This window comes from Helobdella robusta (genome assembly GCF_000326865.2).
Source record: "Helobdella robusta unplaced genomic scaffold HELROscaffold_5, whole genome shotgun sequence".
NCBI lineage: Eukaryota > Metazoa > Annelida > Clitellata > Rhynchobdellida > Glossiphoniidae > Helobdella > Helobdella robusta.
In genome coordinates, this window is record NW_008705254.1 from 5,655,825 (window position 1) to 5,680,408 (window position 24,584).

Sequence of the window (24,584 nt, forward strand, 5' to 3'; positions counted from 1 at the left end):
TTGGGTAATGGACAATTGGGTAACGAAACAATTGGGTAATGGACAATTGGGTAATCAATAAAAAGTACTTGGCGAGTTCTTCGTTACGATAGGCTACTTCGTTACATACTCTTCCTAACTAGTGATGTTCAATCCGAATTCAAAAAGAAAGTATGTCAAGTTGAATGCTATGGTTGCTAATGAAGTACAAAATTTTGCAAATGAGTCTGACAAAATCAAGTATTTACGAAGGATAGCCAATCTGCTATAATAAAATGCAAGCCAGTCAATAATGTTTTCAAAGTTAGTTTGACACATTGAATTATATCTGTGCTTAATTAAAGGATTTTTGTTTATTATATTTTTGTGTTTTTGTATTTGTGCTTTCAATGTAATTTGCTTAAAAATAAAGTAAAAAAATTTTAAATATATTCAATAATAATTAAAGGATTTTTTGACAGTTATTTACCCAATTGTCAATTACCCAATTGACCATTACCCAATTGTCTCGATACCCAATTGTCCATTACCCAATGTCAATTACCCAATTGTCTGGTCACCAAATAGTATCCATTCACCCACATAACCACAGGTATGTAGGTATATTTAAACAATAACACAGTCAAGCGACCACACGCAAATTCATCTTTACATACATACATACATACATACATACCCTTAACCCTTTTAATCAGATGTTTGACTGTTTGGTGTCATTCATCACGATTTGGTTTTAACATACATACATACATACATACATACATCTCATACGAAATCTCGTTAGCTCAACACGGTCCGGCCGACTTGAAACATTTTGCTGGTAACATTTCGCGTTTTTAAAGGTTTTAGGGATTTTAGTTTTTAGTTTTGACTAATTTTTGGTTATTAAAATTGGTTTTAACGTTTTGGACTGTTTCTTTTTGCTTTTTGGATATTTTATGGTGGTTTGGTGGGTTTTATCAAATTTTATTTCGTTTCCAAAATTTTTTTTTTTAAACTCATGAATATCAAATAGTATACAATACTAGCTTTCCGTTTTTCATTTATGTACACCATCCTTGCAATATTTTTGTTTTAATTTTTATTTTTTGGTTTAAAGTTTTAACAATGTTTGCAGTTTTATTAGTATTTTAATTAAAATAATTTTAATTTTATATTTATTTATGGCTCCGGTTTTACACAAATGCACTTTTTGTTTCAACCGCTATAAATTAAGACCGGACGGGAAATTACACCGGCACGGAGGGAAAGAGAAGGGTCAAGAATGCCCTGGGTCTATGAAAGCGGTCGACCAACCATCGGCCGGGTCTACAAGACCTTCGGGTTTGGCTCCCCGCGCTGCACCTGTCAACGAGGGTCGCAAAGCCGCACGTACATCAGCTTCGGTCACGGAGGCTCCCATGGGAACTGACCTTAACGCTTTTTTTGACAGACTGACGGCCGCCTTGAGAAAAACCCCGGTTATTGATCATGTGCCGAAACCATGTAGGGAAAAAGTAATAAAAGAATTGATGTCCCTCATGGCGGCAATTTGTAATGAACCTTGCGACCCAACTCACTGGTACAGGCTCCATTGTTTTTTCCCATATATCCTCAAAAAGCCTGCCAGAGGGGGTCGAAGATTCAACCAGGGTAATCATGTTAACAAACGATTGGCAGATTACTCTACATTGGAGGTTGAGTCTATTGCGGCTGGCTTTGAAATCGACAATACAATAAAGCCACGAAAAAACAATCCAAACAGTTGGATTCAAACCGCAATCGCCCGCATAGAACAGGGCAATCTTTCGGCGGCTGTCAGGCTTGTTTGCTCTCCCGAGGGTCTGGCGGGGGACTCGCCTGAGACATTGGTTAGACTCAACGCCATCCACCCCAGGTCACCATCGGACAGGCGAGTCTTTCCTGCACCGGAAACCGTAAATGGTTGCGTTTCACCCACCCAGGTGTTGTCAGCCCTGAAGTCATTTAGGAATGGTTCGTCTGGAGGCCTTGACTGCCTAAGGCTCCAGCACATTAAAGATTTAATTTCAGGCCCACTGCCCATTGACGAGTTTGTAAGCTCCCTAACACAGTTTATAAATATAATTTTATCTGGCGCGTGCCCATCCGCCGCCAGCCGTTTCTTTTTCGGGGGTCGTTTGATAGCGTTGACAAAAAAAGATGGGGGAGTTAGACCTATTGTGGTCGGTAACTTTTGGAGAAGGTTGGCCAGCAAATGTGCTCTGATCTTGGTGTTGGAAGAAACCAAGGCGAAACTTTACCCAATTCAACTGGGCGTTGGGGTGAAAGGAGGAGCAGAGGCGGCCGTACATGCGGCCCGTAAATTGGTTCTGGACTTACCCGATAAATGGGGTTTTTTAAAAATTGACTTCAGGAATGCCTTTAATACCCTGAGGAGAGATTCGATGCTGGAGGCAGTCAAACGGCTCTGTCCCCAAATTTACAATTACTGCCACTCCGCATATGGCCGAATCTCTTCTCTTGGTTATAACACCTGGGTGATGGAATCGTCCGAGGGGGTGCAACAGGATGACCCTTTGGGGCCGATGTTGTTTGCTCTGACCCTACACCCGGTGTTGGAAAAATCTCTTTCAAAATTCGTTTGCGGCTACCTGGACGATATCAGTTTGGCCGCCGAGGGTGCAATTTTAGCTACTGATTTCCTGTCTTTAAAAGACAATGCCTCCATCATTGGGCTTGAGCTTAATATTAAAAAATGCGAATTGTACGCAAACAACTCTTTTGAAATGCCACAGACACTGGCGGAAGTGCCCTTAGTGTCTGAGGCATCATTGAGCTTCTTGGGCACCCCATTGATGGAGGGTGAGTTTCAAAACACTTTTTTTAATAAAAAACTCGCAGAGCTGAAATTCGCCCTCGACCGAGTGTCTCATCTTCCGGTCCACGACGCGCTGACCATCGTCCGCAACGCCCTTAGTTTGCCTAGATTGATGTATTTCCTTCGTACATCCTTCTCGGTTGATGTATCCATTTTGGGCGGATTCGATGGCGCCCTGAGGTCAGCTTTGTCAGCCCTATGCAATGTTGAGTTGACAGACAGGGGCTGGTCTCAGGCCCAGTTGCCGGTTCGGTTTGGGGGACTGGGGTTGTTAAGCGTAGTCCAGCTGGCACCTATTGTTTACAAATCATCTGCCGCTGCCACGCTCGACCTGCAGTCTGCCCTGCTCCGGCAATCTTTCACGAATCTTGGTACCCTACCAGCATCACCCAACCGAGCAAAACATTTTCAAGCTCGGTTGCTGGAAGAGGCATACAAAACAACTTTTCAGTTTTTGTTGTCCTCTAGTCCCGACGATGCAACTTCGGCTCGTCTGCTGGCCGCGTCAAGCGACGCGGGCTGCGGTTGGTTGAGATCCTGGCCCAACTCATCGGTGGGTACCCGACTGGATGATGAGACGGTCAGGATGGCCATTGGTTTTCGTCTGGGTTTAACGGTCCACCATAAATATCTGTGTAGGTGCGGTGCGGAAGCTAACGAACTCGGTCACCACGGCCTGGTCTGTCGTTTAGGTGGAGGTCGTCAGTTGCGCCATTCCGCATTAAATGATTACATCTGCCGGCTTTTCTCCAAGGCTTCAATACCCGTTCTTAAAGAGCCCTCGGGATTTCCGCGTTGGATGGAAACGTCCGGATGGCTGCACGTTGATTCCTTGGAGAGCCGTAGATGCCTGGCGTGGGACGTAACCGTTCCGGGCACATTAGCGGAACGGTACGTGCACTTAACCAGCAAAGAAAGTGGTTTGGCCGCAACCAGGGCATCGGATGAAAAGTTTAAAAAATATGAAGGTGCCCTGCCCTCGATGGATTTTTTACCTGTTTGCATCGAGGTTCTTGGCCCGATGGACAACAACACTTCAATATTTTTTAAAAAGATTTGCAAAATGATAAGTGGCAGGTCTGGCGACAGCAGAGAGCTATTTTTCGCCATGAATCATATATCTTGTTTGCTGCAAAGGTTTTTGCGCGTCTGTGTTACCGAAAATGTTCAATTAAACGCCGACGTGAGCGAATAACGAGATATCAATTGTTAACCGATTTTTTCAGATGTTTGACTGTTTAGTGTCACTCATCGCTGATTTGGTTTTAACATACATACATACATACATACATACATACATACATACATACATACATACATACATACACACACATACATACACACACATACATACACACACACACACATTGCTTCTATTGAATTATTTCATATTTTGTTAACATTGGCTTTCGTTTTACCACTTTTCTTTTATATACTTTCAGTATTTTACACTTATCTTCCTACACTCAGTCAATGATGTTTATTACACCTCTCATTTCCACCGTCTATGTGTGACCTCTTTGTTAATTTTTCATTTTATTAAGTCACTGATAAACATTTCTGTACTCTTGTTAATTTTTTTCTTCTTATTACACTTCTTACATGCTATTTAGCCTCCATGATTATACATTAGAGTATGTAAATTTATTTTGGTATGTGTTGTATATGTAATTGTTTTATGTACTTACGAAGGCCGTACAAGTTAAACTGGTTTGTAATGAGTTCTGGCCTTCCAGTTTTTTTAAATAAATAAATAAAATATTTGTGTGTGGTGTGTGTGGGAGTAAGAGAGAGAATGATGATGATGAGTAAGGTTGTAATAAGTGGCAAAGGATATCCGGTTTAGTTGATTTAGTTTTGAAACTACAGTACATGCAAGTTCTTACGTAGCTGTTAGGTGTTGATTTTTCGTTTAAAATAATGGTTGTGACGACGATTGTAAGGATGATGGGGGATTGTGACGATGATTACAATGATGATGATGATGACGACGATGATGATGACGACGATGATAATAATTATAGCAATGATTATAACAATGAATATGATAAAAATGCAATTACAATAATAATAATAATGGCGATGATGACGAATTCGCTGATGATAATAGTGATGACGATGACGTCACTCAAGCGACCACACGCAAATTCATCTTTATAAAATGTTTATTCCTTAACGGGCGTGTGGGCGCATACAAATTGAATGAATGAATTTATGAATGAACGAATGAATGTATGAATGAACGAATGTATGAATGAAAGAATGAATGAGTAAATATATACTTATGTGTGTGTTTGTATCATAGACATCTTGATGTATCAGCCTCTACATCTATGACCTTTAACCTTTTATTATTATTATTATTATTGTTGTTGTTGCTGCTGCACTCTTAGTATCAAGTATCAATCAGTAAAACACTATACTATACCATCAAGAAAACCAAATTAATTAATGAAGATTCATTTTGGAATTTTTATTCATTAGCTTATCGTATTTTTATGGCCCGTAGTTAAAAGAAAAACGTTATTTGCATTTATCAGAACTTTTTTCTCTTGAGAAGTAGCATTGCTGAAAGGCTTCAACTTTCTGAAAATAAGTTATTGAATAAAGCATTGTATTCTTAATCGGTATACTTTCAAAATTTTGATTAAATAAAAAAATTAATTTATATTAATTTTGTTTGCGAAATGAAGTTATGTAATCCAGTAATCGCAAACCGAGGGACAAGGAAATACAACGCCCAAACACTGCATTAACTGAGGTTGCTTAAGGATAGCTGACCTATAATCATTAATGTAGATCCGCTGATTTTCATTAGATGTCTGGAAAGTAAAAAATAAATTTGCAATATTAAATGTTTAATAATAACACTTTTGACACATCAGCTTTTCAAAATGATGTTAAATATATGTTTTATTGACAGCAATCATAACATACAGCTTATTTAGAAATTAACTCGTTTTAAAATAAGAAAATAAGTCCCATTAATAACCAATTTTTTGATTGTTAATTCGATGAGTTCCTTCAAAAAATCTTCCAACTCAACATTTGTTGGCGGCTTCAGGATTGAATTCTTAAGCAGTTGAATGATGTCGAATTTGCTGATGTAACTGTTTTTACTGAGATTGTAAACTTCAAAGCAGACTGACGTAATTTATAATGCAATCTAAAATTTATATCTAGCTCAATTATCGAAAGCATAAAAATACCTTAAAAATCCAGAATTGATATATTCAAGTTGAAAACAAGCAAATGTATGAAAAAATTAAAAAATTTTTTTACATTTGATTCGTTCCTCTGTCGTCCCTCTGAGCATAACTGACATGGTGTGAATGAATTCTGCTATGTCCACCTTACTCTCTTTACTTTTCACGGTAACTTTGAATACTACAAAAAACATTTTTTAGCAATGACTTTTCATGGCAATATAATTCTTTTTGCTTGTTTATAAATCATTCCTTAAAAATAAGAGATTAACAACAGATTAAAGTTATTAGGAAAAAGTTTTTATGCAACAAATCAATGAAATGTAAGAAATAAACGCATTTTGAAAGATTTGACAACGACCATAGTGTAGAAGATGCGAACCACATTTACATCATCACTATTATCGCTAACCGGGAAAATGCGCTTAAAAAAAGAAATACTTTTATTTTTCAAGAAAATTATATCGATAAGATGCCGCTATATTGCATCTAGATTGGTCCAACTGAAAGGAAATCCAGACTATAGTTAAACTTGATGATTGCTACGAAGATTGAAATCGAAAAATCCCAAACAAAAGTTGAAAACGGCCTAAAAAAACAATAATACCACACTATATGTTGATATATGGTTCGAATTAAAAAGTTACTTCTCTCAAGGATTATTTCATCGTCGATGTCAAATTGCTCAAAAATAAATTTGCAATATTCCCGTCTAGCAAGTTTGTACGTTGTCATCTCGTCGAACAATTCCATTAACCTTTTAACTTCACCGGCAGTGACTGTAGATGAAACAAATTCTTTTAAAATGTAATTTGTACATTTATATTGAAAATCTGATGATATAATATAATGTTTAAAGAAATAAAATTCAAAAATTTAATTAGCAAAACATAGAGAATTCTACTGACAGTGAGTTTTCCTAACAAGAACCTCCGCCAACTTGTTGGCTCTTACTCGTTTACCTCCAACATCGTATTCAGCCATTCTCTAGTTCAACGAAAACCAAACACTCAAGATGTTTTATTTTTTAATACGAATTGCAAAGCAAATAAACAGCATTACGTCAGCATTTAATAATAATGGGACATTCGCCAAACTATTTTATAGTTCATCTACTTCAATACTTTTCACTGAAAGCTAGAAGCTGGAGAAATTTCAGTTGTTGCAAAATGATATAAGGAATACTCTTTATAAAAGTATGAAGAAATTTTAAACTTTGAAGAGAGAGGGTAATAACAGCGAAAAATAAGGATTATACATTTCCATTGGAGGTGTAAATATAAATAATGTAAGATATGCTGATAATACAGATCTTATAAACAATGCAAGATATGCTGATAATACAGCTCTTATAGCTGATCCTATGGAAAAAACTGCAAACAATTATTTCCCAACTGGTTTTTTAAAGTGAAAGGAAAGGCTTGCAAATTAACATCAACAAAACAGAGTGCATGGTTATCGCAGTAAAAGCAAAAGTCCCCGATCTGCTCCATAATCGTTAATTAGACAGGTGAAACAGGTCAACAGCTTCAATTATTTCGGAAATCTGATTATCTCAGGTTGTAAATGTTATGTGGATATCAAACGAAGAATAGCTATGGCGAAAGATGCACATTCTAGAATGAGAAACATCCTCACCAACAGTAAAATCAGAATATCATCAAAATTAAAAATACTGGCGTGTTACATTTTTCTGGTGATCGGGTTTTGTGAAGGTCGATGGTCGCCAATGTCCTGAAAGGATAAGGTACGAGAAAGAAGAAAAATTGAACATGGATTGGATTGATAAATACCGCGTATACACTTTTCAATAGCTGGTGCAGAATACAAGCTTTACATACATTTCAATATATTATAGAGGAATTTATATAATTATATTTTTATATGAACTATTAATGTATGAAAGAATACGTATTCTATATAATTACATATATAGGCATTAGAATACAACATTATATATATATGCTATACAATATATATTTGATAGATATCTTTCGACTCCCACTTCTGCGTCAAGCAAGTTCTTGAAGATCTTGGCGCAGGGGCTAGATCTAGAATTTTGCACTCGGAATCGGCCGTCGGTAGGCAATTTTAATGGATTTAATTCAGTAATTACAAATTAAATGTTGTATCGTCTTTATTATGATTAATTTATTTATAATATACAATGTTTACTTTCTAGTAGAAAAATTAGTTAGTATTATAATTATAAAGTACAGAACTGGATCTCTGTGTTGTGTGTTATCTGTCTACTACTCTATCTCTATAAAATAAATACTCTCTAAAATAATATCTAAATCTAGAACTCAACTAATCTTCTAGTTAGATATGTTATAATCATAATATATGATAGTAAATAATATTTAGTATTTACTATTATTAGTATTATCAATAATTCAATATCATATTAAAATTATTAATTATTATATTTAATTTAATTTCAATATTTATTTTATTAATTAATATTTAACATATTTTACTTATACATTACTAGTTACTGTAATAAAATAATGAAATTAATTAATCATTTTCTTGATTCCATGGTTTTCAATTCAAAATAATATTAATAATATTGTAATAATCAATTAAATATTGTAATTATTAATTAAATTATTTTAATATTTGAAAAACATGAAAACAACATTCAGCACTTTCCTTGTCTGATGGCTTTGCATCTTCTTTCCCAGAAGAATGAAGTTTGTAATGCTGATGATGGTATTGTAATAGCAAACACACCACCGGTTTCTTCTCTTTTATTAGATGTAAAAAAATTAACCAAGCAGTTAGTTAGAGATAATCTGTTGGCCTTAAAAAATAAAGAGTTTGATATAGAGAACAATGAATCATCACAAAAAATTATAGAAACCTTGATTATCAGGTTTGAAAATGCTAGCAAGGCATCCTGCTTTTTAAATCACAAGTAATAAATAAATATTTTATTAATTCAAATGTTTATAAATTTCAAAAACTCTAATTAATAAAATTTATTCAAGAAAACTTAATATAGCTAATATTGAAGCAAATCAGAATGAAAAGTGTGGGCTCTTGCATTACATTATATCCATTTCACATGTATCACCTGTTGTTCAAAATGGACCAAGGTTGGTTTGTATACCTAGTTTTTTCATTATTTCTTATAATAATACACGCAAACTAAACTGTTCTGAAATTAATTTGGTTAATGCATTTATGCATTCAGCTGTGGATTGGCAGCTCTAAGCATGGCACTTCAAATCCTGACACCAGAAATGAAGAACAATGAAATGGAGATAGAAAATATCATACAACTTGCCAAATCACTGGGATTCACAAAGCAAGGAGAAATGTTTAGTAGTATGCAAAATTATTAAAGAATTTCTATTTTAGTTTAAAGTGACAACAATTTTATATCACTTTTTTATTCTGGCATTTATAATTATTGATGCTTGTTTGAAATTTTGTTTTTTCCATCAGTAAAAAATTTATTGAAGTTGGCTCAGTATATCAATCAAAACATTGAGGGAAGAATCACAGAAAGCACAACTGATGTTCGAGAAAAGAAAAAATTGATTTTGCAAGCTCTTTTTAACCACCATCCCATCCTTGTGCCGTTGGTAAATTTGTTTAAATATTATGTATTTTACATTTCATATCTCACGTTTGAAGAATGTATTAAACCTTATAAGCTTGTTTAAGTTCATTATTACAACCCAACTATAAGTGAAGTTTTGTGTTTATAAAACTATCTCTAATAGGTGTTGGCTGCCTTTGCATGCGTTCGTTTGGGATTTACACACAACTCACATTTTCATGATTTTAACCTGCTAAAACATTAACAAAAAATTGTTTTACACGTAATTGTTTCAACTCATTATTGTATGGTTTATAATATTAAATACAAAATAAACTTTCTATAAAATTTCTGTATGAATCGCATCAAGTTTCTTATTATTTTCTGAGATTAATCATTTTAATCTTCTGTGCATAAAATGAATGAATGTTGTTTCAAATGTTGAACCTTGCTACCAGTTATGACAGAGATTTCAACAACGAGCCATGCATGAAAAATGGCGTGAAGGCTCATTGGGCTCTAGTCACCGGTGTGTTTTTTACGTTTCATCTTTTATTATCTGTGTTATATTTAGACCAGTTATTTCAATCTAGTCGTATCCGTTATTTTACTTATTTCAAATGAGAAATTGGTGCAAAAAATATTTTAAGTTAGTCTAAGGTTAACTGTATCCATTTAATCAGGTTTCTTGGTTGTAAAGACCGAATATGAAGAAGATTTGATACAACTATTGAAGCCATCATATGAAGTAAGTCACATATTCTACTTGATGAATAATGCGGATTTGTCAAAAGAGGACTCGTTCATTAGATTCCAAAAGGACATCATACATGGAGAAAATAAAGAATCAAAAGAGCTGTACATATTTGCTGTTCAAGGAAAAAGTTTGAAGCCGCACATATGGGATCTTGATCAATTGCTAGAGAGCAACAATCAGTTGAGAACTGTTGATCCAGCGATGTTAAGGTGTAAGGATGAGTTCTGTCTCCCAAGTTACGGATCGCTAAGTTCTTTGCAGGGTAAAATATTAATCTTGAACAATAAATGAAAACTACAAATGTTCAAAAACTCTCAAAAACTTTTTATTATCATCTAGATGGCCAGTGTGATTTAATTTACTTTTTGCTATGGTCAATAACAAATGAAATATTTTGAAATCAGACATTTATTTATCAATCTTTAAAGCTTATTTATTTACATCAAAGAAAAATTCATTAAAATTTTTAAAGAAAGTTAAGCCAATTTCAAAGTATATGAAGATAGAGTAAAATACAGTTGTTTGTGAACTCACCAATTTAAAGTCTAACAAAAGTTTACATGGCTTTAGTTAGCATCAATAAATGAATATACAAATTTATAGAAGAAAAAATAACGCCCGTGAGCAAACAATATGACTGACATGGCACGGCATGGCAATAACATGGTAGAGTAGATGAACGGAAATATCATCGTACAGATCTTTAATGGTTTGAAGATAAATAGAAGATTCCTGAAAGACTTAAATTATCCCAATTTAAATAATGCTTTTCAAACAATGACTAGTACAGTTCATAATGCTCCAAGATACTACATTTAATCAAATTATTGCAGATTAATATAATAAATTGTAATTTTGACAAAAATTAAAAATAAACGGATAATGGTAATTGAATATATATTAGGCTAAACAAATATATTGAGCAAAATTGACGTCTACGAACATATATAAGGTGAGAGAGAGAGCTGGAGAGAGAGGATGACTTATTAACTAATCACAAGAACATCAAGGTGAATAATTCAGTAGAAACTTGGACTAGTCAGGTATAATCCTAATGACATAAACTTCTATGAACACCAGTAACAAAATGTACTTCTATAACGTTTTATGAGATGAGACATTATTAAACAAGTCATTCATTTAAAAAAAATTATTAAAATATTAGACTGAATCAATTTTAAAGTAAATCTTGTTGTTGGATATGTTGATTCAAATTTTGCTTATAAAAATTAAGCAGCTACACTGATGAACGTGAAGCTATCAAATCAGCCTTTCAATGTCTATCTCGCAATATCTTATTTATACATTTTAATAAAATATCGCCAACAGAATTATCAACTAAGCCATGTAAACTAATTAATTAATATACATCAACAAAACAAATTGAACCAATAAATGCTCAGGTCACAAAAATAACTCAATCCATACATAATAATAATTTTAAATTCTTTAACGCGTAAATGCCGCTGAATGACGTTCGTCGTAGTAATCACAAAACTAACACGAATCAAACACAGACAATAAAATATACGGCATAAGAAGATAAAATGAAGCAGTTACGACAATTAAGCAAATATAGATACGGATACAGGCTATTGTAAAGCATATTTTATTTCTACAGAAGGGTTACTTTTCGCGTTTATATACGTTAACTGTATGTATATATATATATATATATTTATATACACTATATATATAGTTAATGTAATATATCTACTAATATATATTTTACTAGTTAAACATTAGTTAAACTGCCATACTTTTATCATCATCATCCATTTTAAGTTATACCAGCAATCAAGTAAGAGTATCTCTAAATCTCTGGAGTGCCAATGGTATATATATATATATATATATATAAATATATATATATATATACATCTATAATATATATATATATATATATAGGACATAAGTGTTCGTGCATATACAAATCACGTTTACAAACGCAGAATTTTGTTTAGGCCAGCATCAACAAACTCCCAATTTTTTATGGATGTTAGGTTATTTATAAAAAATTTAATAAAAACAAAACGGAATTTACCAATGTTCATTTGAAATTGATTTCCCTAGAGCCTTTTCAATTAAATCACGTTAACAAAAAAATATTTTTACATATCAAATTTTAAATTATGAATCTGGAATAAAAATAAGTGTATAGATAATTATATATGTATGTACATATCATTAATATATTCAATATGTAGAAACAATTCATAGAAAAGCGCTGGGATTAGCCCTAGGGTCCTTCTGGTTCCTGTACCTAAACGTCAGCCATATCCCTATTATCTGCATGGTGGAAGTAGTATTTAATTAAGTAATTAACATTAAGTAATTAGTATTACGTGGTTATGTTGATATTTGAGATTATGGTGATTTTATTTTCATTTTATGTTATCATATTTGATTACGTTGATGTCATGAGGCTATGTTAAGTTATGTGAGTTATGTTATATGTTTTGACGCTATATGAATATATTGATGTTATACTGATGTCGTATGGTTGTGTTGATATGTGATAAGTTGATGTTATGTGAATATTTTGACGTTGTGTGGTTGTGTTGCCATTATGAGTAGGCATGCTGACCTTGCCTTAGAATTGAAAAATATAATTATTGTTGTAATAATCTAAATGTTGATACTTAACTTGTATGTGTTGATGTTGGCATTGAAATGGGAGGAATGATGTGCTTAATGTGATAACATTTTAAAACCACAGTAACATAAACATGTAAGAATGTTTACACAAAGTGGTGAATATAATTGAGTAATTGATAACAGAAGCAACAGTGAAAAAGTCAATAAAATTAATTCCAGTAGACAATGACAGTAACCCAGCCCAAAGCATTATTTGAAAAGTCAACAAAAGACAAATTACTCCTTAAAATAAAATTAATTGATCAAAAACTGAAAACTCCTTGAGAAAACCAAGAATTAACGAGTTATAGTGACAGGTTACTGGGCAGAAACTATCAAGAACCGTCAATTATATCAACTGAGCTTGTTATGTTCAAGTAGTAAAAGTGTTTTATAATGACATTTCTTCCTTTATCTTTGCTACTTGAACTTAGGAGATTGTAATGTAATTATATCATCATATTACACTTGTTAAAAGACAACAAACAAAAAAATTCATTCAGTGAAAATTTAAATTAATGATATCCCCCACCGGATTTAATCTAAGCTATAAAAACTAAGCAATAAATCATTTTTTAAAATAAATAACATAAAAGTAAGTCGATATTAATAATTCATAAGCCTAATTATACCAAATATGGTCTATTTATTTTTATAACAACTTACAAGACTTCAATACTTATAAAAAAATGCTGGGATTGAAGTCTGGACTTTTGAGGTTGCGAAATTTTACAGTCAGCCAAACTGAGAACAGCTTTTAATGTTTAAATTAAAAAAAATAGTTAATAATTTTAGGACAAATAAAACAAAAGTGGTGCACAGTAAAATAAATGAACAAATGAATGGACAACATCAAAATGGACAACAAAAAACAAGATAAATAATTCAACAGCAAAACAAAAGTAAAAACAAAGAATTCAACCTCAGTGAAACTGAAGAACAATCCAATAGCCCCAACGGCTCTGACTAGTTGATGCAAATTTGGTTCAACGACACTCCAGCAATCAGGAAGTGGGCACACTGGCATAGGGGTTGTAGTAGTTGTTGTTGTCATTAATGTTATTTTTCTTGTCACGGAAGATGACGATGTGTTGTTCGAATTGGAGTGACTGGTAGGTGAAAATGTTGTTCCTGTTGCCGTTTGAAGAGTAGTCATTGTAGTTGCTGGGTAGCCAGAACAGCAAGATGTCTCATTCATGTCAGATTTACACTGAACAAAAATCTATGCAAAAAAAATTTCATTGAAAATTCATAAATTTTTACAATCAATAGTCTTAATCATGTGAAAAATGAAGTAAACTGAACGTGAATGTGAACAACCTTGGAACATAATGGATGTCTATATTCAAAGGGTGTTCTGCTGTTGAACTGATGTTCTCTGTCCATGCCGCAACAGTGAAATGCCTGCTGGGTCCTGTCTTTCAAATCGTCAGAAGCCAATTTCCAGCCTATTCCAAGCATTCAATCAATTTAATTTAATTACAAATAAGAAAAAGATGGAATTTATTTTAAACACTGGTGCAAGAGGACAGCTGAATATTAAGAATGGAAAAATACATTGAATAAATTTTCATACCTAATCTGAAAAATTCCTGCTGTTGTTCATCAGTTAGAGCCAAACTAGCACAAGCGATCGAGAACTGAAAGATGAATACTAAGAACAAAATGACCATGTACTGACAACACAAAATTTATTTAAGTTAAGGAAAAAGGTATCATAATGTTTGAATTTTTAGATTGGATTATTTATTTATATCATAACAATATTTTTAAACATAAAATTTGTGTAACCTAAATACAGCCAGATAATAGTTGAAAAGGATACAAAAAATAGCATGACTTGATGGTGCTTGATGGCACCAATCAACCCAACCACAGCAATGAGAGCAAGGAAGACACCACATGCAATAATAGCACTGATGACAGGAATGGTGGTTATAACTGCCATAGCTTTTGCATATCCAGCCAAGATCACTAACATCATTCCCACACACTGTTTCATTAAATAAAAATTTCTAAAAACTTTATTTATTTCTGAAAATAAATTTTCAAATAACATAATTTATTTTATTTCATGTACTCCTTACTGCTTACTCATTGTGTAAAAATATCGCCTGATTGAGATAATTTTCTATGACTATAAGAATAACTATAGAAACCTTTCTTTATAATTTATAATACCTATACAATACAATATAAACAGGAATTAACCAAAAAAATTTATTAATTTTATTTTCTCAAAAATAAAATGGAACTAAAATCTTATTTGTAGCAGAAAAAATTACATCAGTACTTTCTCGACTAACGCTAAAATGGATTTTTTGATTGATCCCTGCTACATACAACGAACAAAGGGGACCAACAATGAAAAAAAACATAAGTAATAAAAACTAAAAAAAAAACAGGACAATGTGATTAGCAGATGAGATGATGGTGATACTCACGAAATAAATAAGATTGAGTAGAATCAAGACATTTCTGGAACACATGAAACCTCCGCAAGCCATTATGAGAAAATAATTTTTAACAAAATCAACTAAACTTCTTATAAAATTCTAGCGATCTAATCCAAAAAACTTATTGCGAATGAACCAGCATCGGATGACTAGCAATGTAATAGATTATATTTTTGTAAGACAACGTCATAAGGGATGCTCTATCGCTGATTAATTTAAAAGTGGATTCAGTTATAAATATAGGTTAAAATGAGATGGAATCGGTGACATGATCGGTGACGTCTCACGAAGATGTGCATCAATTTTCATCTTCAGGTATATTCTATTGTCAATATGGTGTGCTTTAATATCTTTATTGCAGGAAGAGTGAGGCCACTTTGATATTTTTTAATTTTGAATCATGCATGTTTGGTCATTCAAATCCATTTACCTAGAATATTTGATCTGAACGTTGACGTGGATTAAATTACGTCATTACACTATATAAACGGTCGACAGCTGAGATCGAGGTTTCCCAATCAGGGCTGGCTCGTCTCAAGACGAGATGTTGTCTCGAGAGATGTTGTCTAAAGACGAGCTCTAACCGTTTTGATTTCGATGATTTTAAACAATGTCAGTCTTCTTGATCTCGTTTTTTTTACTGTCTTGATACGTCTTGAAAACAAGACACAGATAGGAAATTATTTTTTATACATTTTGATTGATAGATTGACGTACGATATTCAACTTATATAAGTTTTAACTTATTTTTAATAAATTCTTCTATAAACATACTGTTATAATACTCGCTGTCGTAACCGATTTACGATGCGACGGGTTCAAATCTTCGATTGAATAAAATACTCCAAACAGTTATTAGTTATTAAACTTTATTTACAGAAAAAATCAACTAATCGTTTATTTCTAGCAAATTCAAATTAACGCAACAATTGACTTTTAAATTGTTCAAAATCTATCGCTATGACAACGTCAACAAACAAATCAAATATCGCTTTAAATAATATCGCTATTCACAAAATCACAGAGTCACGAATTTACAAAGTCACGAATTTCACTAATCGCTAATCTTCTTGTGACGTGCGCTTATATACTCTTCGCAAGCGTCGTTTCTAGATTCTTCTAGATGGTCCGATTCAAGTCTACTCTAGAATGCTCCAGTCACTAGAACATTCTAGAATACGCTAGAATCTAGTGCGTTCGGTAGCACGGTTATAACAATACATTAAAACATAATAACACGCGTGACTATGCGTGCATGCCCACATATGTTAAACATAACATATATTGCTTCGTGTTAATGATAATTTTAAAATAATTACAACATAATCAAGATAGTCACATCAACCAGATGACCCAAGCTCTACAATCGTAACTCTTCACGTTCATATCATTTTGCATATATAAAATACGTTCATTGGTTAACATACACTACGTGTACACAAATAAATGTTCAATATATACATGTACAAACTTACGCATATAAATATATATGCAAAATTTTTTACGTCTTGGTCTCGTTTTTGTCTCGAATTTCTTGTTTAGTCTTCGAAAGTCTCTTCTTGAGCTCTCAATGTCTTTGTCTTGTTTTTAAAAAGCAGTCTTGTTACAACCCTGCTGACTATATTATATCAATTAAAACGGATGCATGACGTCATTACTTCTTTTGCTTCCAGTAGAGAGTACAATGGAAGATATACGATAGGCTAGCTCCAGCTTAAAGTCACCTGTGCGTACACCTTTGTTTGAAAGAACGAATGCCTGGGTCAGAAGATGAAAAACAAAATAAAGATTACACACAGAGCTCGCAATTCCTTCCTTTCTTGTTCTTTGACTCCAACCGGTCAACGTTATCACATAAGCGAATTTAAGATGGTCACACACACACATACACCACACACACAAGCGCATACACGCACAATCATTCATATATTGCATTTGTCAGATTCTAATTCAATAAATATAATTATACTTTTTTTAATTTTTACTATTTAATAAATTTATAAAAGAATGTTTCTTATCTCCCAATAACCAACACTCAAATCAAGTTCAAATTTTCAAATTAATCAGTTAAGATAAACAATAAATTAAAATTTTAAATAAATTGTTGATAATATTTCATAAAGTTTTCATTTCATTCATTATGGCTGGTATTTTTGATGATTCGAAAACGATGATGGTCCTCAACGGTTCTTGCTGCTGGTTCAAAATTTCAGATGACTTCATGTCAATCAACGTGTCATGCTGGCCCTCTAGAGTGTAGCTGAAACTCAACAAACTGTGCTGTAGGTTCGTTGTATTTTACGAAGATGAGTTAGTTGGTTTGGAATATGTTAGGATCACTATTAAATCATATTTTGATTTCATCTGATAGGCATAGCGTGTAAAATCCCAGAAAAATGAATATAAAAACTGGCTGAACACAATTGAATTAATAATAAACAATATAGTTTTTATAAACTTGACATTTTAATAGATACATCTATCTAGGACACATAACTTTTCCAGTAACAACATAAATTTAATAACATGAAAGACTATTTTGTCAATCTATAAATAAAAAGAAAAGAATTATGATCCTCAAACCAGATGTGATTAACAATTAAATTGATTAAAAAATAAATGTGATTAGCAGTTGAAGTGAAACAACCTCATGAAATATTTGATCTTCGGGATTCAAGAATTCAAGTGGTTCCTCTGTTTGATTTTTCTTCTTGGACAGCATTTTGGAAGACCGGGTCAGCATGATGTACTTGGTGAAGTTGTACTTCATGTTCTTATTGTTCGCCTTCTCCACATCTTTCCTTTGAAAACAAATTGAAATAAAATTACAAGATATATGATAACTTGATAACTCACATAAAGGGTCGAAATATTACTGACACAAATTTTAAATTTTCATATTGATGAACATTCTACTAACCACAGTGATTCAAAATTAGGCACGGCTAATTGAGAAGAAGCGAGGATTCTTTCATTTATTATGAATCCGATCTGCTCTTGCTTTGAATTCAAAATTGACACAAATTCCTCATACACATTGGCTGAGGAACTTTCTTTACATCTTTCTTGAAGAAATAGTTTTAAATTTTTGACGACATCTGAAGACTGGAAAAGAAAGAAGCATAAAAAAATAATTGTTTAACAATAAGGTTTTTGCATGATGTGCAGATAAAATGATAATAAGCAGTGATCTCACATTTTTTTCAGTCAAGTTGATAACTGTTAACAATCCAAAAACTGGTAAAGCACTATCTTCATTCATGTCACCATCATCATCTTCATCCTCTTCATCACTTTGAGACAGGACTTGCTGTACAACAAATAAATTAAATTTAAAATGATATAAACCTGACATTTGGAGAAAAATATGAGTTAACATTTAAAGCTGACGCAAAAAATAATGGAATCAAACCAACATGTAGGACTGAGCCAACATAGTTCTGAGAAATCAATAATTTTGCTAATTCATAACTGTCAACAGATCCCATGAGAAACAACTGCAACAGGAAAAAAAAAAATTAAATATTCAAAATTCAACCATGACAACACAAATGAAATTTACTGATTCTTACTAATTTGACATTGATCAAAAACTCACATTTATTTTTTCATAAACAAATCCAATAGGAAAATTAGTTATATTTATATTATAAAGAGCCACAACAGGAAGTGAATAAATGATAATGATAATTATGACTTATAAAGTGCCCTGGCAAGCAACTGAGGTGCCCTCGAAATAAAAAACAACCTCTGTCAGACGTTTATAAACAAATGCACTATCAAAATAAAATGTTTTTAATGATGACTTGAAGGACTGTGTAGAGCTACAGTTCCTAATCTTTAGAGGAAGCGAAATCCCAACGTGAGGAGCAGCATGTCGGAATGCACGACCAGCAATATTGCTTGCTGTTTTAAGCTGACGAAAATTTTGAGCGATGGCAAAGCGAAGTTGACGATTGCTTGTATTACTATGTTGAGTAGAAGATCCGATGGTGAATGTGAGATTGAAAGTTTGAAGACGATGACAGCTATTTTAAATAAAATTTGAAAGTGAAATGAACGCCAATAAATAAATAATTATGATATCATGTAACTAACTTGCCTCAAGAGTACTTTAATTCCATCAATGTCAGAATCATCAGCTGGTCTGCCTTCAAACTCAACATTCAACACCTTGATATGACATTGATACCACATGAACAATATAAATTTTTTTAATTATTATTAATCAAGTAAAAAAATAAAATTAATAAAAAATATATTCAGTACTCAGTATTCTTTCTTGTTATTTAAAAACAGTTAAATTACATTAAATTCTCAAATTAAATAAAATTTGAAATAAATAGAAACTAAATTAATACAAAAATACAAAATAAGGCATAAGTTTACATTCCGAACTACAATGTTAAAATTTGTTTACATTTATGATTGTTTACATCACTATCTCTAATAGAGAGTTACAAAAGCGCCTCCCACTAATATGCAGAAGTTGATTGAGATAAAAATAGAAAAATTTTAAAAACGTTTATATCGTATTTAAATATGTTAACATAGTAATATATTGATTAAAATAACAATATATATATATATATATATATATATATATATATATTAAAATTTATTAAAATCAATTTATTAAAATAGGTTTAATTTAATTATAATAATTTTTTCGTAAGTTTTTAGTTTTTTTTTCTAAAGTTTCAAAAATGTCAAATGTATTTCCATTTCCAACGTTTCTGTGTTCTCGTGGTTGTTTTCAGTACCGCCGAGAGGGGGGGGCAAATGCCCAGGAGCCCGGCGATATTTAGGGGCCCGGCGATATTGAAGAGCCCGGCGATATTGAAGAGCCCGGCGATTTTTAAGGGTCTGTCGATTTGAAGGGGCCCGAGCTGTTCTCGTCACTCAATTCATGAAAATATTTTCACGGCAATGAAATGGATATTATTGTCTAGTTTTTTTAAACTGAACTTCAATCAAAATTACAATCAAATTAAACCTCAAATATCTGTAGGTTGCAGTGTTTAGTTTTATTTTATTTTGTATCCGTTCGAGTATTAAGTAACACAAAAACGGCTTTTTTCTCTCTCAGTAACACTTTCTTACGTAACAAAAATATTTTCTGCAATAAAATCATAATCTGTACAAACCCTTTCTATTAATCAATCAATCAATTATTTATATTTATATAGCGCAGTTTATTATAAACTGTTTATAAAATTAAAATGAAAATGTGAAATAACACAGTATAATTTGTTCCATAAATCTGCACTGAAATATACGAAATACGTGTTTTCCATGAAAAAATAAAATTTTTGATAAATTTAAAAAGAAATTATTTTTTTTTACATAAAAAATATTTTACGTAATAAATTTCAAAACCCCTCCTCCCCTATTATAACACTTCATAAGGAAATCTTAGTTAGATCTCCTTCTTACGGATCGCTACATAATAGTGAACGGCCCTTATATTTGATATGACATTTTCAATATTTTTTATATTGTAGACGCATAATAAAACTCCTCACTGATCTCAGCACTATCATATGCTGAAATAAATAAATTGAACGACCAACGACTCACACAACTAGAGAATAAATAACTTACGCCAAACCATTGAATTAAAATTCCTATATGTAATTCAATGGTCGCGCACTACAATTTAAATTAGCTTAATTTAGTTTTCAAAATTTTAAGCCTACATAATGTACTACATAACTTTATGTATTACAACATAATTATGATTTTCTAATATTATCTTGCTGAAGATATATATCATTTATATTCATTATTTATAATCTATGATCTTTACTTACCAATTTTTGAACACGCCCACATCAGGCCACTTCTGTTTGAAAAATTTTTGCGCGAAAATTGTAGTGTTATTTTAAACTGCTTTTAAAATAAACAATCATAAAATATTAATAAATTAATATTGTTTAATTAATTATGGAATATAAACATAAATCGGGCTCACAAAAGCGGATGGAAAAAGCTACTGCTTTGGAAAACGACAAAATCGGTAGTCGTTCGTTATTTCAATTCGTTATCATTAAAGAAAAAAACAAAACAAAGACAGCCGTAAATTTTCCTAATTCGGCTGAGTCTCCTGACTGTCCGGTAGGGCTAGAATTTTCAGAATCACACCGATTGGATGAAAATGGAAATAGCGATATCCAAACTCAAAATAATGACAGTGTAAATATAATAAAATATAATGATGCCTCTGTAAACATAGAAACTGTTGAAAGATTTGGATTTGACGTTGGTACTTTGCCAGCCAGGCCAATACCCACACAGACTATAGAAACCGTGATTCGAAACGGTCCACCTAGACACCCGGACAATTTTCCGGGAGATGGACAAAGAGCTTTTCCGACGTGCATTTTAAAGGTGTCCAGACAAAATGGAGATGTTTGTGAAAGGGATTGGTTGGTATGGAGTAAAGAAAAAGAATCCCTGTTTTGTTTCCCATGTAGATTATTTAGTGAAATTGCCGTATCTCCGTATCTTGCAGATCAATTTTGTCAAGTGATCAAGGATGGTCAAAACTAAAAACATGGCGTAAAGTGTACGATAAAATACCAGCTCATGAAAAAAGTGACGGTCATAAAAAATGTTATATAAAGTGGCGCGATTCAGAAAGAAGATTTCTCTTTGGAAAGAATATAGAGTCTCAGATTGATAAAGAAATTGCTACAAAAGTAAAATACTGGAAAGAATTGCTTAAACGAATTTTAGCAGTGGTTTCATTTTTGGGTGAAAGAGGACTTGCATTCAGAGGTTCTTCCAACAAAATTGATGACCATGATAATGGAAATTTCCTTGGGATTATAGAACTGTTAGCTCAGTTTGATCCGTTTTTACAAGAGCATGTTTCTAAAGTTCAAAAATCTCAAAAACTTGGACAACGCCTTCAGGTTCATTACTTATCAGCAGATTCTCAAAATGACTTTATCGAAGCATGCAGCTCAAAAGTTATTCAAGAAATTTTGGCAGAGAGAGAAAGGTTTAAGTATTTTTCAATTATGGTAGATGCTACACCAGATTGTTCTCATACAGAACAAAGTACTTTCATTTTGAGATATGTACAAAACTGCAACTCAACATTTTCGGTCAAAGAACGTTTTCTTGCATTTGTTGATTATAACAAAAAAACTGGCCAGGATGTTGCAGATATGATCAAATATGAACTGGAGAAAAACAAAATTTCTCTGGATGACTGTCGAGGTCAGAGATACGACAACGGCTCAAATATGGCAGGAAAGTTCAAAGGAGCCCAAGCAATCATTGCACATGCATATCCTCTAACGAAATTTTCAAATTGTGGCGCCCATAGTTTAAATTTGTGCGGTATGCATGCAGCAGAATGTTGCAATGACGTTATAACTTTTTTTGGAATAGTTCAAAAGTTGTACAATTTCTTTGCGTACAGTCCTCAACGATGGGAAATTCTACAGAGATTAACTGGATGCTCACTGCATAATCTTTCTCAAACTAGATGGTCGGCACGTGTGGAAAGTGTGAAACCGATTGCGAAGCACCTGCCAATTATCAAATATGCTATTATTAAATGTAAAGAATTAAATTTGTCATCAGAAAGTAAGACTGAATTGCAAGGAATTGAGCGTTATATGGAATCATTCAAGTGTGTTTTAATGGCTACAATATGGCTCAAAGTTTTAGTTGCTATAAACAATCGAAACAAAATTATTCAAGCCAGAGAAGCCAAATTGGATGTAGAAGTAGAAAACATCGACATTCTTCTTGGGGAACTGAAGGATCTATGTGAAAAATGGGACTTATTGCTAGCAGAAGCCAAAATAACAGCAGAAACTATGTCGTCGGATATTTCATGTGAAACAGAACTTCCAGAAAAACGCCAAAAACGACGAAAACGTTTTTATGATGAAAATCAACATATGCCAGAAGAAAGTGCACAACATGAAGTGGATGGTGATTTTAAAGTGAACGTTTTCTATAAACTTATCGATAGTATAATATCTGGTTTAACAGAGCGTTTCCATATGGCTAGAAATATTAACAATTCTTTCAATTTTTTGTGGTTATTTACAGAACTTGGAGAAAGTGATCTGGAAAAGAAATGTTCTAATTTCTGCAAAGAATATGACAAAGATGTCAGCAGTGACTTAATTAATGAAGTGAAATGTCTAAAATCAATTTATTTGGATACCATACAGAGTGAAAATCTTCATCCCATAAAACTGCTGAATAAAATTTATCAGTTGAAATTGGAATCTATATTTCCAAATATTGCTATTGCCTTACGAATCTTTTGTACAATTCCTGTAACTGTAGCAGAAGCTGAAAGGACATTCAGCAAGCTGAAGCAAATAAAAAGTGTGCAGCGGTCAACTATGAAACAAGAACAATTGAACGGTCTTGCGACTTTGGCGATTGAACATGATTTGGCAAAGTTATTGAATTTTGATGACGTTATTAACAATTTTGCCTTAGCCAAATCAAGGAGAGTTTGTTTCTAAAACAATAAATACCGATTTGTTACATTTGGATATTTAATTTAAAAAGTAAACTTTAATGTTTTTTTTTTCAAATAAAAACTGAATAAAACTATACTTTGTTTTTGTTGGCTATATCGGTCAGTCTTAAATTATAAATATTAAGGTACAAGTAGTATACGTATATGATATGTGAATTTTTTTGAATGTCATGTAACCTAAAATAAGATACTTTAGAGGTTTATCTTCCGCGGTCATCGGGGGCCCGTCACAGTCCAGCCTAGGGCCCGAAATTTCTGTCGGCGGGCCTGGTTGTTTTAATAAGGTTACATTAAAAGGTATGCCGACATCGTTGAGTAACATCATCTGCCTCCGACACGACATCACCATCATCGTAACAAGAAACATATAAAACAAACAATTTTATTATACTTCATTTTACCATTTCTTCTATTATCAATTAATTTTCAATATTATTTTTTCACGACAACCTAACTTAACCCTGCCCCTAACCCTGACACATATAAACACATCAATAATATTATAATAAAAACATATAAAAGGTAAAAGCGCATGCATCTATTTTAATCTCAGTGCACTTTTCGAATTTCAGTAGGAGGAGCTTATTTCACTCTCTATTAGAGGTAGTGAATGTAAACATACGTTGTAGTTCGGAATGTACA

The 24,584-nt window shown here is 32.6% G+C and overlaps 6 protein-coding genes across 6 annotated transcripts; 3 read left to right on the plus strand and 3 right to left on the minus strand.

Annotated features, from left to right (window-relative positions):
* Nucleotides 1-1,142: 1,142 nt before the first annotated feature.
* Nucleotides 1,143-4,013, plus strand: HELRODRAFT_163721 (hypothetical protein; the record flags this gene model as incomplete). Its single annotated transcript, XM_009027517.1, has 3 exons — nucleotides 1,143-2,112; nucleotides 2,842-3,023; nucleotides 3,573-4,013. The coding sequence occupies 3 exons, from the start codon at nucleotides 1,143-1,145 to the stop codon at nucleotides 4,011-4,013; spliced, it is 1,593 nt and encodes a 530-aa protein (XP_009025765.1).
* A 1,328-nt stretch (nucleotides 4,014-5,341) lies between these two features.
* HELRODRAFT_163722 (hypothetical protein) lies at nucleotides 5,342-7,008 on the minus strand (the record flags this gene model as incomplete). The annotated part of the gene is made up of 6 exons (XM_009027518.1): nucleotides 5,342-5,404; nucleotides 5,536-5,640; nucleotides 5,811-5,962; nucleotides 6,101-6,205; nucleotides 6,672-6,803; nucleotides 6,933-7,008. The coding sequence occupies 6 exons, from the start codon at nucleotides 7,006-7,008 to the stop codon at nucleotides 5,342-5,344; spliced, it is 633 nt and encodes a 210-aa protein (XP_009025766.1).
* Nucleotides 7,009-9,287: 2,279 nt separating this feature from the next.
* On the plus strand, nucleotides 9,288-10,622 carry HELRODRAFT_68419 (hypothetical protein; the record flags this gene model as incomplete). Its single annotated transcript, XM_009026979.1, has 4 exons — nucleotides 9,288-9,357; nucleotides 9,478-9,613; nucleotides 10,033-10,096; nucleotides 10,395-10,622. 4 exons carry the CDS (start codon nucleotides 9,288-9,290, stop codon nucleotides 10,620-10,622), a joined length of 498 nt encoding a protein of 165 aa, XP_009025227.1.
* A 1,923-nt stretch (nucleotides 10,623-12,545) lies between these two features.
* Nucleotides 12,546-15,475, minus strand: HELRODRAFT_67865 (hypothetical protein; the record flags this gene model as incomplete). The annotated part of the gene is made up of 7 exons (XM_009026901.1): nucleotides 12,546-12,620; nucleotides 13,891-13,988; nucleotides 14,148-14,178; nucleotides 14,286-14,416; nucleotides 14,545-14,644; nucleotides 14,794-14,961; nucleotides 15,413-15,475. The coding sequence occupies 7 exons, from the start codon at nucleotides 15,473-15,475 to the stop codon at nucleotides 12,546-12,548; spliced, it is 666 nt and encodes a 221-aa protein (XP_009025149.1).
* Nucleotides 15,476-17,539: 2,064 nt separating this feature from the next.
* On the minus strand, nucleotides 17,540-19,621 carry HELRODRAFT_163725 (hypothetical protein; the record flags this gene model as incomplete). Its single annotated transcript, XM_009027519.1, has 7 exons — nucleotides 17,540-17,704; nucleotides 18,072-18,225; nucleotides 18,345-18,529; nucleotides 18,621-18,734; nucleotides 18,841-18,921; nucleotides 19,173-19,340; nucleotides 19,523-19,621. 7 exons carry the CDS (start codon nucleotides 19,619-19,621, stop codon nucleotides 17,540-17,542), a joined length of 966 nt encoding a protein of 321 aa, XP_009025767.1.
* Nucleotides 19,622-23,667: 4,046 nt separating this feature from the next.
* HELRODRAFT_153255 (hypothetical protein) lies at nucleotides 23,668-23,913 on the plus strand (the record flags this gene model as incomplete). Its single annotated transcript, XM_009027520.1, has 1 exon — nucleotides 23,668-23,913. A coding segment is annotated over one exon (246 nt), but the record flags the coding sequence as incomplete, so codon positions are not given.
* Nucleotides 23,914-24,584: the final 671 nt, after the last annotated feature.